Source organism: Lutra lutra, chromosome 9 (genome assembly GCF_902655055.1).
Source record: "Lutra lutra chromosome 9, mLutLut1.2, whole genome shotgun sequence".
NCBI lineage: Eukaryota > Metazoa > Chordata > Mammalia > Carnivora > Mustelidae > Lutra > Lutra lutra.
The window spans coordinates 116223643-116239849 of NC_062286.1; the positions used below are offsets into that span (position 1 = coordinate 116223643).

The 16207-nt window shown below is 45.3% G+C and overlaps 1 protein-coding gene across 6 annotated transcripts in view; it reads right to left on the reverse strand.

Annotated features, from left to right (window-relative positions):
- Positions 1-4217: 4217 nt before the first annotated feature.
- Positions 4218-16207, reverse strand: part of PSMF1 (proteasome inhibitor subunit 1) — a 46811-nt gene continuing 34821 nt past the window's right edge. For 3 of the 6 annotated variants that reach the window (XM_047745222.1, XM_047745224.1, XM_047745223.1), the window contains 3 exons: positions 7859-7912; positions 6982-7140; positions 5674-6469 (listed from right to left, as the gene is read on the reverse strand). In XM_047745222.1, the coding sequence (XP_047601178.1) occupies positions 6418-6469; positions 6982-7140; positions 7859-7912 (265 nt within the window). In that variant the 3' untranslated portion in view covers positions 5674-6417. Of the gene's footprint in view, positions 5318-5673; positions 6470-6981; positions 7141-7858; positions 7913-16207 lie in introns of those variants that run through there. The other 3 variants (XR_007130028.1, XR_007130027.1, XM_047745225.1) reach the window with 3 other exon arrangements.

Sequence of the window (16207 nt, forward strand, 5' to 3'; positions counted from 1 at the left end):
GGAGGGGAGGGGAGGCTGGAGCTGTGGGGGGCACGGTGCCTGTGCAGCTGGCACATGAATTCAAGAAGTAGATGGGCTGTGAGCCTCTGGTGGACTGGACAGAAGCCCCCATCCTCTCTGAGGGTCCAGGTCAAAGCTCTCATCACCCCCCCCCCCTCAAAATTATGCCTGCTGTTTACTAGGGACCCAGCATCAAAAAACCCACCCAAAATCACCCTGTATGAACTAGAGCAAGAGCATCTCCCCCACCCCATCCACATCATGCCAGGAAAGAGATACTTTGCTTTTGTTTTCCTTCTCCTCACCCTACCACAGAGGAAAAGCCAAGGTCTAAAAGGTCAGGGGAGACCTCTTGCAACTCCAGTTTTAACAGGACTAGACTGAGTCTGTGAGTCAAAGAGATCAGTTCGTTATTGCTTAGGCTGTAGATGTGGAGATGAGAAAGGGGGCATTGGCAGAGGTCAGCTGGATGAAAGAAAACTTTGTTTGCACATTTCATTGAACTGGTTATTCATTACACAACGTCAGTCATCCCATTCTTAAGTGAAATACCATGTTCTCTCTCTGCCAGGCCCTCTTCTAAGCATTTGCCTCTAGCAGCTCATTTAAACCTCACAACCACCTTGCAGAGTAGGTGCTGTCATTCCTTCCATTGTGCAGATGAAGCTTAGGTTAAGTGACTTGCCCAGGGTCACACAGGGTGGTACTCTGCAGAGTCAAGACAAATTTAATAATATGCCATCATGCCTCTTACTACATTTAATAACATGCAGGCAAGAGCATGTTGGTAGGTAGATCTGGGCTGTGGGCTGCCACCTTGAGGCCTGTAATTTCAATGTGTTGGGAGCTCTGTGGGGGAGAGGATGAGGGAGTACAGGAGTACAGGAGTGCGGGGGAGTACTGAATTGGGCCAGGCCCATGGCCCATTTGGAATCGCGGATTCTCACAGACGGGCAGGATCGACAGTCAGGTTGACCTTTAATTCCATTTTACCTATGCGGAAAGACATAGAGGGGCAGAACTTGCCCAGGATCACCATGGCTCAGGCCCTATACCTGTCCCTCTCTTCTTCATAGGCTTCTTACTTGAATTTATGTCCTGGGAACCAAGAAGGCTATAGGATGAAACTGCGATCCCGTGATTCTAGTCTGAAGGAGGGGAGGGCAGGACTGTCTAGAAAGGAGAACACCTAGCTCCAGGTCCCTTTCTCCTAGGGATGCCTGCCTGCCTGCCCCAGGAGTCTGCCATCCCAGATTGGAGAGCCGCTGCCAGTCTGGCTTACCCTGGCCCAAAGGCAGCTGTGCAGGATGGTGCTGACCAGGGTGCTGAACCTGGATGGGCCCCTTCCTCAATCACTCAGTCTAGCTGAGGGGAGAGGGAGGTTGAAGGTAAGGAGACTTATTTTTTTCCCTCAAGGATAAAAATTACTGTTTTGGGCAGTTTAGTGGAGCTGCAATTTCTGTAGGTCTGAGGCTGTGGGAAGGGCACTGAACTGCTCTGGACATGCTTTTTCATCCGTTCAATGGGGAGAGCAGCTCCTATCCTACTAAACTTAGAAGGCAGAGGTGATCATCTCTTGGGGACAGGTGACAGAGCCCTGCACAAACCCCAAGCCTATCTCTGGGGCCTGGTGACGGCTCTCAGGAGCTCACTCTCACAGAGGGGCTTCATAGGCCGGTTTCTTCCTCTGAAATAGGGGTTGTGCTGGGTAACTTCAGATGCTCCCAATCTGGGTGCTCTGGGTGCTGTGACTGTAGGTGGAAGTGGTCAGGAGCGTGAGATACACATCGCAGACCTGGGAGTCTTAGCCCATCCCAGGGCTTATGCTGCATTGTTCCCTTTTCACACAAGTCCTGACTTGATTTTCCAGCTTCAGGAGTGAGTTTTGCACAGGGATCCATGCTCCTGCCCTGGAGAGGGTGGGGGGCTCTGAGTATAGCAGTTCTTCAAAAAGAGCACTGGCTTTAGAACCAGGCTGACCCAGGTTCCCATCATGGTTCCATCTCTAGATGGGAAGCCTAGCACATCAGCCACTGCTGTTTTTCACTCTGCAGGGCTAGAGTACTACATGAGGCTAGGAAAAACCAAGTACCCCGTGGGCACCAGATAAATGCTTGTTTCTTGCATTGGAAGGCAGCCTTATCCTAAGCCCTCAGCCTGATCCAACCATACGGCCTCAGTAATAACTGGTCCCCAATGAGCTCCAGGTATCTGTTTATGAGACACAAAGTTTGGTAGGACCCTGCAACAATCCTGAAGATAGAAGTACGGCTGACTTTGCAGATAAAGCCACGTACCAGCGAAGGGAAGTCTGTGAGTCATACCCATGCTTGTCTGATTTCTCAGACTCCTGCTTGGCTTTGAGCATGGTGAGCCTACTGGATCTTTTCAAACCCTCTTTTTCTCATCTAGAGAGTGAGGACACTACCTCATTATGGTTGTTATGATCTGAAGATATAGCATACGCTATTTTAAAAGGGTACATGGATATTTAGATGCATACATGAAACATATGATCGACCCATGGAGGCAAGGGAATGGAGTGGGCACAGGGAGCAAAACTTGAAAAACAAAATGAGGGAGTTCTTGCGTGCATGAGTCATAGTGTGTCATGTCAAGAAGACTGGCTGAATTCTTTGCGCCTGACAGCCAGGTGAAAGGAAGCGATGCAGGTGTTACACCAGTGTGTCTCAAACTTTGCATGTGCACGTGAATCACCTGGTGAACTTGATTCTCATTTACTATGTCTGGGATGGACCCTGGGATTCTGCAATTCTACCAAGTTCCCAGGTGAAGCTGCTGGGTGCAGCCAGTTTGAGCAGCAAGGATATAGAGGGTCTTCCCTTTCCTTCTTGGGAATTCTCAAACTTGTCTGATCATATGCATCTGAGGAACTCAAAAAAAAAAAAAAAAAAAAAAACAAACCAACAACAAGCAAACAAAAAAACCCCCCAGATTTAAAAGCCTGATTGAAGAGATCTGGATCCATGTGTTGGTTGGGGCCAGGATGTACTGTATACTTGACGCAAGCACCACAGGAGACTGTTAAGCTCCTGTTCAGCCATGGTACTCCTCTCTACCCTGGCCCCTGGTGCAGCCAGACCCAGGACACAGAGTAGACAGAAGTAAAGAGAAACATGTCCAGCTCTAGAAGTGGGAAGGAAACAAGGCAAAGGAACAGAAGATGGGGATGTGGGGGCTGCCAGAGGTAGGACAAGTGATCTATGGCATGTCACCGTTAACATAAAGATCTGGAATCAAACATTTCTTTTCCTTGTAAGCCACTGGGTAAACACAGAAAGTTCAAACCATGCAAAAGTAGTGCTGTGAACTACACTAGACCTGGAAAGGTCATGAGAATTTCCCTATAGCTCATCTTGACCAGAACCTTCCCAAATCAAACCCAACCCCTCTGTGGCATTCCAGCCACAGTACCCCAAGGTGGCTACTACCAAAGCCATGCCCTGCTCCCTAGGGGTGACTGGTTCTGGTCCCCATCTTGCTCAGCCTAGGTCAAATTCTTTTTTTTAGAAAACAGAAGACAAAACCACAATGAGATACCACTTCGCACCTATTAGGATGGTTCTATGCAAGAAGAAGAACAAGTACTGGAGAGGATGTTGAGAAACTAGAACCTTCCTACCCTGATGGTGGGCATGTAAAATGGTGCAGCCAGTTTGGAAAAGTCTAATAGTTATTCAAAAAGTTAAACCGAATTGCCACACAATCGAGCAATTCCACTCCTAGGTATGTACCCAAGAGAAATGAAAACGTAGGTCTACACAAAGATCTGTACACGAATGTCCACAGCAGCATTGTTTACAAAGATGAAAAGTGGAAACAACCCAACAATTGTCCCTTAACTGCTAAGTGGCTAAAGAAAATGTGGTATATATTCACACAATGGAATATTCTTTAGCCATCAAAAGGAATGCAGTACGGACAACCGGCTACAGCATGGGTATGAATCTTGAAAATGTGAAGTGGAAGAAGCCAGACACAAAACGCCACACATTGTGTGATTCTACTGAGAACTGTCCAGAACAGGCAAATCCTTAGAGAACAGACTATTGGCTGCCCGGGGCTGGAAAGGGGAGCCGTGGGGATGACCCTTAATAGGTACCAGGGGGTTTCTTTTTGAGGTGGTGAAATGTTCGGGAATTGATGTGGTGATGAACGCACAACGTTGTGAAAACACTAAAAACCACTGAATCGCACACTTTAAAAAGGTAAACTTTATGGGTATGTGAAGTGTATCTCAATAAAGCTGTTACATATAAAAAAAGGAACACGTTATTAAGTGCTGATTTTATTGTTAAGGCTCCCACCTTTCAAATTCCACAAGACATACCCGCAACCACTCCCGTTGGCTTCCTGGCGATTGCTGGCAGCTGGGAGGAGTGAAGTGGCCCAGACTACGAGCACAGACAGCATGACCTGAAAGTTCCTGAAGGCCCCGTTCACTACCCCCGGCACAACTAAGACATTGTCTGTGTTCCTCAGTGTCCTTGATACAAGGAGATCCATGCAAAAAATGGCTGATTCTGTAGATGACAGTCACTGAAGTTTCTGTTTTCAGAAAAGAGAATTATGTATAAGACCATCCTTTTGACCTTTGCTACTAGAAAACCTAAGTGGCAAATTCATTGTTCCAATCTTCTTTTCCACGAATCATGGTTCTAAAGTGATCTACTTTCCCTGCTTGTCTGATGGTTTCTAGTGTGATGTTTCTTTAGATGCTTCCTTTCATGATAAAGGATGCCTGTGTGACCAAAGTGCCCCACGTTCTTTCCATAACAGGAAAAATCCAATTCCAAAACAAACTTTCCACCTGTGTGCAGGCCTGAGGAAGACTATGACTGATGGCTGCATTTGTAGCTCTGCCAAATCTCTGCATCTCTCTCCAGAATAGAAATGTTCTAAAGGTGCCGAGGTGGTCTTTTAATAACTCGGTGCTCAAGATGGGGTCTGCCAGAAATGCCCGGGGAGCCTGCTCACGCTAGCCTCCCCACAGGCTCCAGCTCAGTTTATCCCTAACCCACACTCGGACAGGTATTCCCAGGCTACAGCATATTAGCAGACACCTCAGGAAGTCTCTGGTAGCCTACCCTCTGCCCATAGATAAACAGTATGCCCTAATATCAGGGAAAGAACCCAAGGAGCTGAGAAGTAAAAGGACCCACCCATGGATGAAATGCTAGTTGTGGAGGGAAAGTGACTAATGCCTTGATCTCTTGCCTATGAGCCTGGTACTCCGTGGTGTTCTTTCCACTCCAGCACAGGGGTTCATCACTGACCATGTCTGTCAGGTCTCGGGCTGAAAAGGATCCGGAGAACACCAGAGGTCAGGCGGTCCTGGACAAAGGACACCGGCTTCCAGAGGCTGGGCTCCCTGCTCTTGCCAGAGTTCAATACCATACTCAGACAGAGCCCATGCTCCTTGGCTCTTCTTGGCCAGGCCCCAAGGGGCACAGAGTTACTCTGTAGGTAAGTACCACACAGAGCCTCGAAATTTCATTCCTTCCTTTGCCCCTGTTCCTAGAGGTGGCCACACACAGAAGCAGACACCAGAATGTTTTAAAGTACGAAGGGTCCCCTCACATTTCATAGGCAACAAGAAGGCCCCGCAAGGGGAAAGCCCTTAGGGTCAACTCAGTAAGTTAGTGGCAGAAATGAGATCAGCCTTCAGGTCTGTTTATTCTGCTTCAAGGCTGCCACTGTCTAGGTACAGATGGACTGAGGACGCACACAGGCGGAACTAGGTCCCTTCTCGGAATGACGCAGGCTTTTTGCAATATGCCTGCCCTTGTGAAAGTCATCCTTGTGGTCCTATGGGGTTTCCAATCCCTCATTTTTGGCCTTGCAGCCACACTGGGCCCCACCTGAGTGATGTCAGGAACCAGAAAGCAACTTATGAAGGGAAGGGGCCTAAGAAACAAGAACAGGCCCTGGGTAGGAGAAGAGTCATTTAGCCCCACAAAGATTTAAACTCTAAAGTCTCAGAAATGGAAAGAGCTGGGCAGTAAAGAACAGTGGGAGACTGGCAACATGATTTTTGTATTGACATTTGGTTCTTATAATAACATCCAAAATGTGTTCTGTCCTTACAGCGCCGCAGCTGGGACTGCGTCGGGCTGAGGGCAGATGTTGCCGAAGTCTCTCCTGAGAAGTGTCGGGGAGCTGGTGGGGAGAGAGATGCACACATTGGTTTCTCTTTGGGACCTATATGCAGCTTGGTGGAGAGCTGCAGCAGGTGCCTTGGTTCTGACAGGGGGTGGGGAGGCAATCCCAGCCGGCCCACAGACACATGGGCAGAGTCCCTCGCCCCCAGCCCTCAAGAACACAATTGCTGATGGGGCGGCGGTGGCAGCTCCAGGACAGTGGAGGGAAGGCTGGGATGTTACATTCTTGAGGCCTTCACAGGTACATGTCATCGAAGCCCGGCGGGGGGAGATGGTCTGGGTTGGGTCTGGAATGGAAAGAGGGGCTGGTGAGTTGGGAGTGATGGAGGGGCTGGGGCACACGGGCAGATGGGCCCTAAGAGCAGAGGGAGCCTGTCCTCCGGAACGAAGTACTCTGTGGGCCGGAAGAGCATGTGCTCTACAGTCATGGCTTGAATCCTGACTCTCCCACGTGGGAGAAGTTAATTCCTTTTTCAGGGCCTTGATTTCTACAGGATGTGAATGGCGTGTTGCTATCAGGATCCAGCGAGTTCCCGACACAGACTAAACTTCAGGAAGCGTGAGGAGCTCTTCCTCCTCTGAGTGCTCTCTGAAAGGGGCTGGAGGCAGGAAGGCACTGAGGGATGGGGAGCTCCAGGGAAGCATCAGGCAGGGGCCTGGAGGAGGCCCCACTCCCTTGGATGGAAGGGGGATGGAGCCAGGGGCACCTCTGCGCCTGCAGTCAGAACCCTCGTTCCTGCAAAGCTGAGCGGAGCTGCCATGAGGCCCTGCTTCTCAGCAGGCCTGAGTAAGTACCTACCCAGATGGGCTGGTCCCAATGGGTCCAAAGGGGTCAAAGCGTGCTCCTGGGGGCACAGCGCCTGGAGGAAGACGGTTTGGGAGGCCCGAGGATGGGTCAATGAGTGCTCTTGGGAAGCCAGTTCTCAGGGGATCCACAATCATGCCACCTCTCCGACACCTGAGGCAAGAAGAAAAGACGGGTGAGTAGGTGTGGCAAGAAGCTTCTGGAGAAGAGGCGAAGGAGTGAGAGTGGACGAAGGGACGAAGAATGCCCCGAAAGCTCTCTGGACAGCTCAAGCAGACAGAGGTGGCTGGTTACCTGAGTGCCAGCAGGAAGCGGGCAAGAACAAGAACACACCAAGAGCACACTTTTCCTGGAGCACGCGGCCTGTCCTTTGAGCTCTCCAGGCTCCCTGAACTCACAAAACAGAATTGCTGCCACATGCTACTTCTAAGGGGGACAATTTGAACAAGAACAGGTGCCAGAACTTGCCAAGGTCAATGCAGAACCACCTCAAGGCTCTGCAGGGCACTACTTTAGGTCTACAGACTAGTAGTAGCAGTGAGACGATTCATGACGCTGGCTTTCCTGTGGTTTCCTTAGAGGGCCTCGGGGTGATCTATGACTCCACCACCAGGGCCAGTGGGGCCAGCAGGTGACAGAAGAGCTTGCCTGCCCGGCTTGCTCGGCCCTCCCCGGCAGCAGAGCTCTCCACAAAGCTCCAGGCACGGCAGAGCTGGAACAGGAGCAGGGACTTCATAGCTGCTCAGCCACAGTGGCCTCCTTCACCCCAAAGGAAGACTGACACAAAGCTCTAAGATTAGAAGATGAGCCGGGGCTGAAAAGTCACAACAGGAGTAGGTTGTGTTGCTGCCCCCTCCCCAGCAGCACTCACCCGAAGGGGTCCAGGTCCTCTCCCCCGACAGCAAACGGGCCCAGGGGATCACACCTGAAACAAACAAGGGGCAATTACCACAAGTCCCAGAGCAGTGAGGCGCCTGGGTTCCCAGGGGCTTAAAGCCAATGCCTGTGGGGTCACAATGACACTCCCAGGTATGGGGACAGGGGACACCCCTGAGACCATTAAACAAGGGACACTTCTAAGTGGTCTTCCACACAGACTAACGCTGAAAATGAACACAAAGTGAGGAGGATCCGCTTATAAAAATATTAAATAAATAAAAACATTAACCGTGGTATCCTCCAGATAAATTTTGTTTACACTTTTCTCAAGTTCCTAAACTTTATGTAAAGAACCAAGAACTTTTAGCTCAGAAAATATCTGAACACTAAAACCAGAGCTCCAAGACTAAGATCTGAGAGCTTTCAGGATGGAGTGAGATGGGTGCCCACACAGCCAGAACAGGGCTCCACAGCCTTTTTCCAGATGGCCTCTGTGTGACACTTCAATCCCACAGACCCCTTGTGTCTGCTTACGCAGTGCAGTCCACTAGAGGGCCAAAAACCACTGCCCCCCCAACAGTTTTTCACCCCCACATCAAAAGCCCATTTTTGCTCTCACTGGGAATGCTCAGGCTAGGATCATTAAGCTAGGGCGTGCTTTCTGGAGGCAATTCTACACTGGCTAACATATAGATCATAATAGGCATCTTTCAAAAGTCTTAGGTATCTTCATACTTTTTGACTCAACAGTTTCATATCTAAGTCTCCATCTCAAAGAACACATCATTCAAATTAAAGTATCACCACAGACTTTAATCAAGGGAACTGGAATTGGCCTAAATAGGGACCGCTTAGGCACGTTATAGTGTATCACTGAATGCAATTATGGAGACAATGTTCTTAGTTTTAAACTGATATGAAAAAATGTTTATGCTCTAATGTTAACTGTGTGGGGGAAAAGGACAGTCTAGGAGTAGCCTAGGAAATCAACCATGAGAAATGTGTGTGTGGGTGTGTATGTATAAATAAAATTAGAAAGAAGCACACAGAAAATAAACACAGTAACACTTGCTCCTGGAATGATTTTCTTTACTCTTTCCTGTTTTTTTCTATAAAGGATATGGATATAATAAAACAAAAAAGATTAAGAATTTGAGGAATTGTGCTTTGGAGTCTGATGGAGTCCTAGAGAGTGATACGAGCCTGGCAGTTCTGAGGTTGGTGGGGGGTAGGGGTGTTTCTGCCAGACCTTTGGAGCTAAACAGCAGCTAATATATGCTTACAGGTAAGGGACCATTATTAAAGAACTGGGGAAAAAATCCAAAAGGAGGTGTTTCTTCAGTCAGTTTTGACTAATACGCTGGAAAGGATACTGTGATTTAGGTAGACATGGCTAGGTTTCCAAGGGAAGGAATTCTTCCTGACCTAGATGAGTGTTCCCAAGTCATGGTTCATGGAGCTGATGGTGGAAGTTTCTGGTGACCTCTGTTACCTGCCACCCTGGATACACCATGTGTGCTGGAGAGCTGCGAGCATCTTACCTACTATTCCCATGCCCTGCCCTGCTACAGAACAGCAAACAGAAGGAGCCTCTAATGACCACAAAAATGCCTGGGAGAACACAGCCATAGTCTTCTCGTACTTCAGCCTTCTCTCTTTCTGTCTCCTGGGCCACAGAGCGTGGGGCAGGGAAAACAACGGAGGCTGGAAAGGCAGCTGCTGGGCCCAACATGACCACTGGGTACTTGAAATTGTCACAGCATATCCTTTGACTCGACACTTAACACACCCTCACTGTAACACAGACACACTGTGTGAACTCGAACTTGTTAAATGCACGCTCAGAACCCGCATTAAAATAGTCTCAGTCCACAGTGTGTCAAATGAGGCAGGCTATGGGGATTAAAAGAAAAGTAATTTTTGTATATGGTCTCTGAAATCAAGCCCCTGCTACTACATCTGGTATTCCACTGAAGGAGAGTGTTACACACTAACACTGTAGGCAAGCTCTTGCCTACAGAGTGCCTGGCTGGGCCCACGGGACTGTATGTCTCAGCCCCAGTAGGGACCCCTCTAGGGAATTTGAGGGTGATCCTTTTTTTTTTTTTTTTTTGGAGGGTGATCCTGACCACACACGATTTCCTCTTTCTGTGCTCCCCTCCTCTTAAATAAAAACAACACTCATGCCTCACTTCAGGTCAGGTTTTGCTAAGGAACAAGGTTTGGCACCAGTCTAATGGAAAACAAAAAACACAAAACAAAACAAAACTTTGGTTTTCAGAGCTCTTTTGATATCAGAATTGCACATAAAAGATTGTAGGCCCACAGAAGTAAAAATTCTCCTTCTCATCCCTGTTCCCCAGGCTCCTAGGTCTTCTACAGATGACTAAGGTATCAGTTTCTTATATATTCTTCCAAAGACACTCTGCATACAGAGTGAGCAAATACGTATCTCTCCTACTTTTTTAACAAATGGATGTGCCGAGCTCCTTATATACATTATCTTATTTCGTCTTTGCATCAGGCCTCTGAGTACACATATTTTTATTCTTATTTTACAGATGAGGAAACAGGCTCAGAGAAGTAAGGCTTCTTATACAAGGCCACAAAGGTAGTAAGGGCCAACACAATATTCATCCCAGGTCTGCCTAACTTCAAAACCCATGCTTTTTAAACTAATGTGTTGAGACCATTTACATTTAATGTGATTTTATGTGAGATGTTTAGATTTATATCTACCATTTATTGTTTTCCAATCTTCTGTTTTCCTCTCTCTTTTTATTCAATTTGAGTGTTTCTGACTAGATCTCTTTGTAGATTTTTTTCCCAAATAGTTGCTCCAAGGATTGAATACACATACTTAACTTCTTCAGTCTACTTAGAAATAGTATTTTACCATTTCAAGTAGAAGGCTGAGACCATATCAGCATATATAGGTCCATTTATCCTCCTCCCTTTATGCTACAGTTGATCCGTATTACACCAACATACACAGAGATGCCACGATTTTTGCTTTCAACTTTAACAAATTTTGGAGAATTCAAGAGGAGAGCAGTCAATTACATTTACCCAGACATTTACCATTTTTGGTAAATTGCTTTTCCTTCATTCCTGATGTTCCAAGTCTCCATCTGGTATCATTTCCCTTCTGTCTGAAGAACTTCCTTCGGCAATTCCTTTTGCGAAGAGTTGTTGACTATGAATTCTCTTAGTTTCCTTTCACTAAGAATATTTTAATATCCTTCAGAAATAAAGCAAAATATTTGCTGGATACAGAATTCTGGGTTAACAATTCTTTTTTCTCCACACTTTAAGAACATTGATCTACTTCTTCCTGGTGTCCATGATTTCTGATGAGAAATCGATATTCAAGTTCTTGTTCTTCTATAAGCAAGTCATTGTTTTTCCTTAGACACTTTCATTTTTTCTTGATTTTTAGTTTTCAGGAGTTTGATTATATGTCCATACATGGACTTCCTTGGGTTTATCCTATTTAGGGTTTGCTGAGTTTTTTGAATTTGTGGGTTTATATCTTTTGCCAAATCTGGGAAGTTTTCAGGCATTATTTTCTTCAAGTAATTTTTCTGTACTGTACTCTCTTTTTCTTAGACTCAAATCATCCCAATGTTAGACCTTCCATAATTCACTCACAAATCCCTGAAACCTCATTTTTAAGTCTTTTTTTTTTTTCCCCCTCTGTGTTCAGACGGGATAATTTCTAGTGCTCTATGTTCAAGTTCACTCTTTCTTCTATTATTTAACCGTTCATCCAGTGAGGTTATTTTGATTATTTTATTTTTCAATTCTAAAATTTCCATTTGGTTCTTCATTGTATCTTATTTCTTTGCTGAGACAAATTATTCCACTTATTTTAAGACTGTTTGCCCTCACTTGGAACATTTTTATAATAGCTGCTTTGTATCTTTGCCAAATAATCCCAACATCTGTGTCATTTCAGAGCTGGCATCTGTTGTCTTTTTGTGAGTTGAAGTTTTCTTGGTTCTCTGTATGCCCAATAATTCAGGATTGTATCCTGCAAAGTCTGAACATTTGTTATGAGGCTCTGGAGGCATCCTGCTATTTTTATTTTAGCAGGCAATCAACATAGCTGGGTTCAGGATCCAAATTCTCGTTTTAATGTCAGTTGTTTTCAGAGCCTTTTGCCGTGCCCTTTAGTTCTGTACCACGTATGTGCTGCACTGTCTGAACCACCTTGGCAGTTCTACTCGAACTTTAATGTGCAGATGAATCAGTGTGGGATCTTGCTAAAGTGCAGGTTTTAATGCAGAAGACCAAGAATGGGACTTGAGATTCTGCATTTTTCACAAGTTCTCAAGTGACCCGATTTTGTTACTCTGGGGAACACAAATGGCTAGGCCCATCGGGGTACAAGTTCAGCTGGGAAACTTTGGTGTGTTATATGTATTCTGTTCTGCTAAGTGTGGAAACCTAGGACTGGGGACATGGGGATGCTGAGAAGTGTAGACAAAAGTGCATATACATGCTCATGTGGAGCACAGTTATAGCACTCTAAGCAAATGAGACACTAACCCTTTCCTTTTCCCCACCCTGAGGATATCCTGTGAGTTTAAGGGTGAACTGGGAACTGATACTGCATTTAGGCTAGGTGAACAAAGATTTAAAAAAAAAAATGCACAAATTATACTAACAAACTGTTAGAAAAATGTTACCATAATCTAACGCAATGATTCTTACTGCTATTTTTCTAGTCTTCCTCCATAAATATGCTTTTATGAAATTATAATTTTAGACCCCACTGTTTTCCTCCACTTATGTCCTGTATTTCCCAAGTTGTCTGTCTTTGCTATTGACATTTTTAATGACCAAGTAATAATCATTCAATGAAGCAAATTTTTTAAAATTTATGCTTCTACTGTAGGTACTGGTATTGCTTTTGGTCTGTGTAACTATAAATAATGGTGTGAGTAATAATTTTTCTGTACATGTTTTTTTCCTGTCAGAAATCAGTAACTGTTATCCTCTGCCTGTCGCACCACTGTGTGATGGGGGCAAATCTGTTTCTCTGCTCAAAAGATAGAGGAGTTGTGTTTAGGAGCCTCAGCTGCATCTGACTTAGACAATTTAGAAGGTGAGATTTGGGTCCTGCAAGCTGAGGAGATTCAAGTAAGATCTGACATTGAGCTGATGCAGGAATGGGTAACTCTTAAGAATCCTAGGGAAGGAAAGATGTATACTGCATTTGGGAGGCCAGAAGGTAGGCTGTGGTAGGTAACATTTCTAGAAAGGGCCCCTTTCAGTATTCCACACTGCCTAATCCCCAGAACCTATGTTATGAGATGAGAAATCAATCTTGTGATTGTTTTATGTAATATGGCACAGCTGACTTCAAAATAGGGATGATCTGAATGGGCTAATGTACTCATTCATATGAGCCCTTATAAAGTAGAAAATTCTCTCTAGCTGGCAGCAAATGAGAAGGTGGAGGGGGGGAGTCAAAGCATGAGAAGGGCTTGACAAACTATTGCTGGCTTTGAAGATGGAGGAGGCCATGTGAGAAGAGATGTCGGAAGTCTTCAAGAGCAGAGAGAGAGGCTCTCAGCCAACAGCCAATGAGGAACGGGGACCTCAAGTCATACAAAAACAAGGAACTGAATTTGAGTTCAGTCAGCTTACAAATGTTATTGGGATCATGCATTTCTAAATAATTTGAAAGAAAATGGAGACTAATTCCAGCAAGATGGCAAGGATAGGGAAACATCAAAATATAGTGGAAATGCCAAGTAGTTACAACTGTTTAGGAGGGCAACTGGGCAACATCAAAATCTTGAAAAACAGGCTTAGTCCTTAATGGAGTAATTCTACTTACAGCAATGTATGCTATGGAAATAATTCAGAGATGTGCTCCAAGTCTGGAAGTACGTTCACTGAGGTGTTAGCTGTGGTAATCCCAAATCAGAAATGACTTTGGCAAAAATACCCCAGATGCATCATCCTTGATTTGTCTCCCCTTTGTTAAGCCAACCCATCAGCAAATCCTGTCAGGTGTAGCTCCAAATATACCCAAGATCATCTGCCTTGTCTGCCATTTAGTACCTACCACCACAGTTTCTTGCCTGAGTGCCTGTGTCAACTCCTGACCTGGTCTTCCTGTTTCTACTCTTGTCCCTTTGTGATCCATTCTCTACAAAGGAGCCAGAGAGATTCAAAAATAAAATGTAAAGAGTATGAAGCCCCTCTGTTGTTAAACATACCCAGGGGTTCCTACTGCTTCTGATCTTGCCCCCAAGGCTCTGCATGCCCTGGTCCGTGCTTACCCCTACAGGGTCATCACCTATTTCTCTACCCCACCAATTTACTGAGCTCCAACCACACTACTTTCTCTTTGTTCTCGGAACAGTCTAAGACAAGACTGATTCTTTTGAAGTGACTACTGACATGCATGTTGCAAGGAGGAAATACTAGGGCTGAATCCTGCTCCAATGTCCGTGCTGTGTTGGTTTGGGTAAGTTAATTAACCTCTCTGTGCCTCAGTTTTCTTCTCTGTAAAATGGAGGAATTTCACTATGAGGAATTATGAGTTTCATTAGGAAGAATAAGATTACAAATTAAACTTAATGTAACTACTTGGCACATAGTAAGGGCTTATTAAGTATTAATAGTTGTCAGAACCTAACTTCTTCCTCAAAAGAAAAGTCAGTGGTTCAAGGGGTCCCAATCAGAATGCTTTCCACCCCAAATGTTCTGACAGTTCCCATTACCCAGGATCAAATCTAGCTCCTTAGCCCACAGAGGTCCTTGTAATGTGTTCCTTACATTCCCCTATTCCTTCCACATGCCAGTACAGGTGAAATATAATGGGCCTATTCCCTCCCTTGCTGCCCCCCACAACACGGACACACATGAGATGATTTCATAGCCTCATTTATACCCACTGTCCCCACAACAATGCATGCCAATTACTCCCAATACCACAAAAATTGTATTAGTCCTTAAAATTTAACCCATCGAGCATTATCTCTGTGAAACCTTTACTTCTATCCTGTACCAATCAGTCCTTCAGAATAATCACCTTTCTCTGTGCTTTAGCAGACCTCAGAAATACATCATTGTTTTTAAAAGACTTATGATCTGGAATGAACAGGGCCATCAGCCTGGATTGACCGTGAACTCTTTGAAGGCTGGGTCCATACCTCGTCATGTAATCCCAGTGCCCGGTACAGTGCTTGACACACAAGCAACATTTAGACAGACCTACTCGGAAATGAGAAACTGTGAGAAGGTCAAAGCAAAGGTTTTAGAGTTAGACCCAAGTTCAAATTCTGGCTTCACCACCTAACAGCTGTTTGATTTAGGGCAGGAAATGAAATTTCTAAGCCCTAGCTTTCTTTCCTGCGAAATCTGACAACACTATCAATTTCTCAAGGTTGCTTTAAGTATCAAATGAGAATGTTTACAAAAGTGTAACACCTGGTACATAACGAAGAGTTCAATTAAGTGGTATCCAATATTCTATTATTATATCACAACTTCTGCTTTATACTGGTTATGATCAAGTTACTTATTATACGTGAACGTCAGTTTCCATACTTGTAAAATAGGGATAGCCCTTACCAATCTCTCGGGGTTAAGAGGATTAAATAAGAGCATATGGATGTTTCATATGGATGAAGACCCAGCTTATTGCTTGCAATAGCTGACACTCAACAAGCAGAGGCTGCACAATTATTATTGAGCTAACTTGACCATCCGTGGGAAAAACTGAAGAGATCAAGTTTATTTGGCTCTACGAGGAAAAGCAAAGAAGGCAAATTTTAAGAACAGGAAATAAGGGGTGCCTGGGTGGCTCAGTGGTTAAAGCCTCTGCCTTCGGCTCAGGTCATGATCCCAGGGTCCTGGGATCGAGTCCTGCATTTGGGCTCTCTGCTCAGCAGGGAGCCTGCCTCCTCCTCCTCTCTCTCTCTGCCTGCCTCTCTGCCTACTTGTGATCTGTCAAATTAAAAAAAAAAAAAAAAAAAAAAAAAGAACAGGAAATAATAGCTTCATGAGTAGTGAAAAATGAAAATTTAATTATTAAGGTGGCATAGGCAGAGGATAATTCTTTTCAAAATATGGTGCTGGATCAACTGGATAGCAATACTGTAAAATATCAACCTATCTTGTTCCACACATGAAAATTAATTTCAGGGGCACCTGGGTGGCTCAGGGGGTTAAGCCTCTGCCTTCAGCTCAGGTCATGATCTCAGGGTCCTGGGATTGAGCCCCGCATCGGGCTCTCTGCTCTGCAGGGAGCCTGCTTCCTCCTCTCTCTCTCTCTCTGCTTGCCTCTCTGCCTACTTGTGATTTCTTTAAAAAAAAAAAA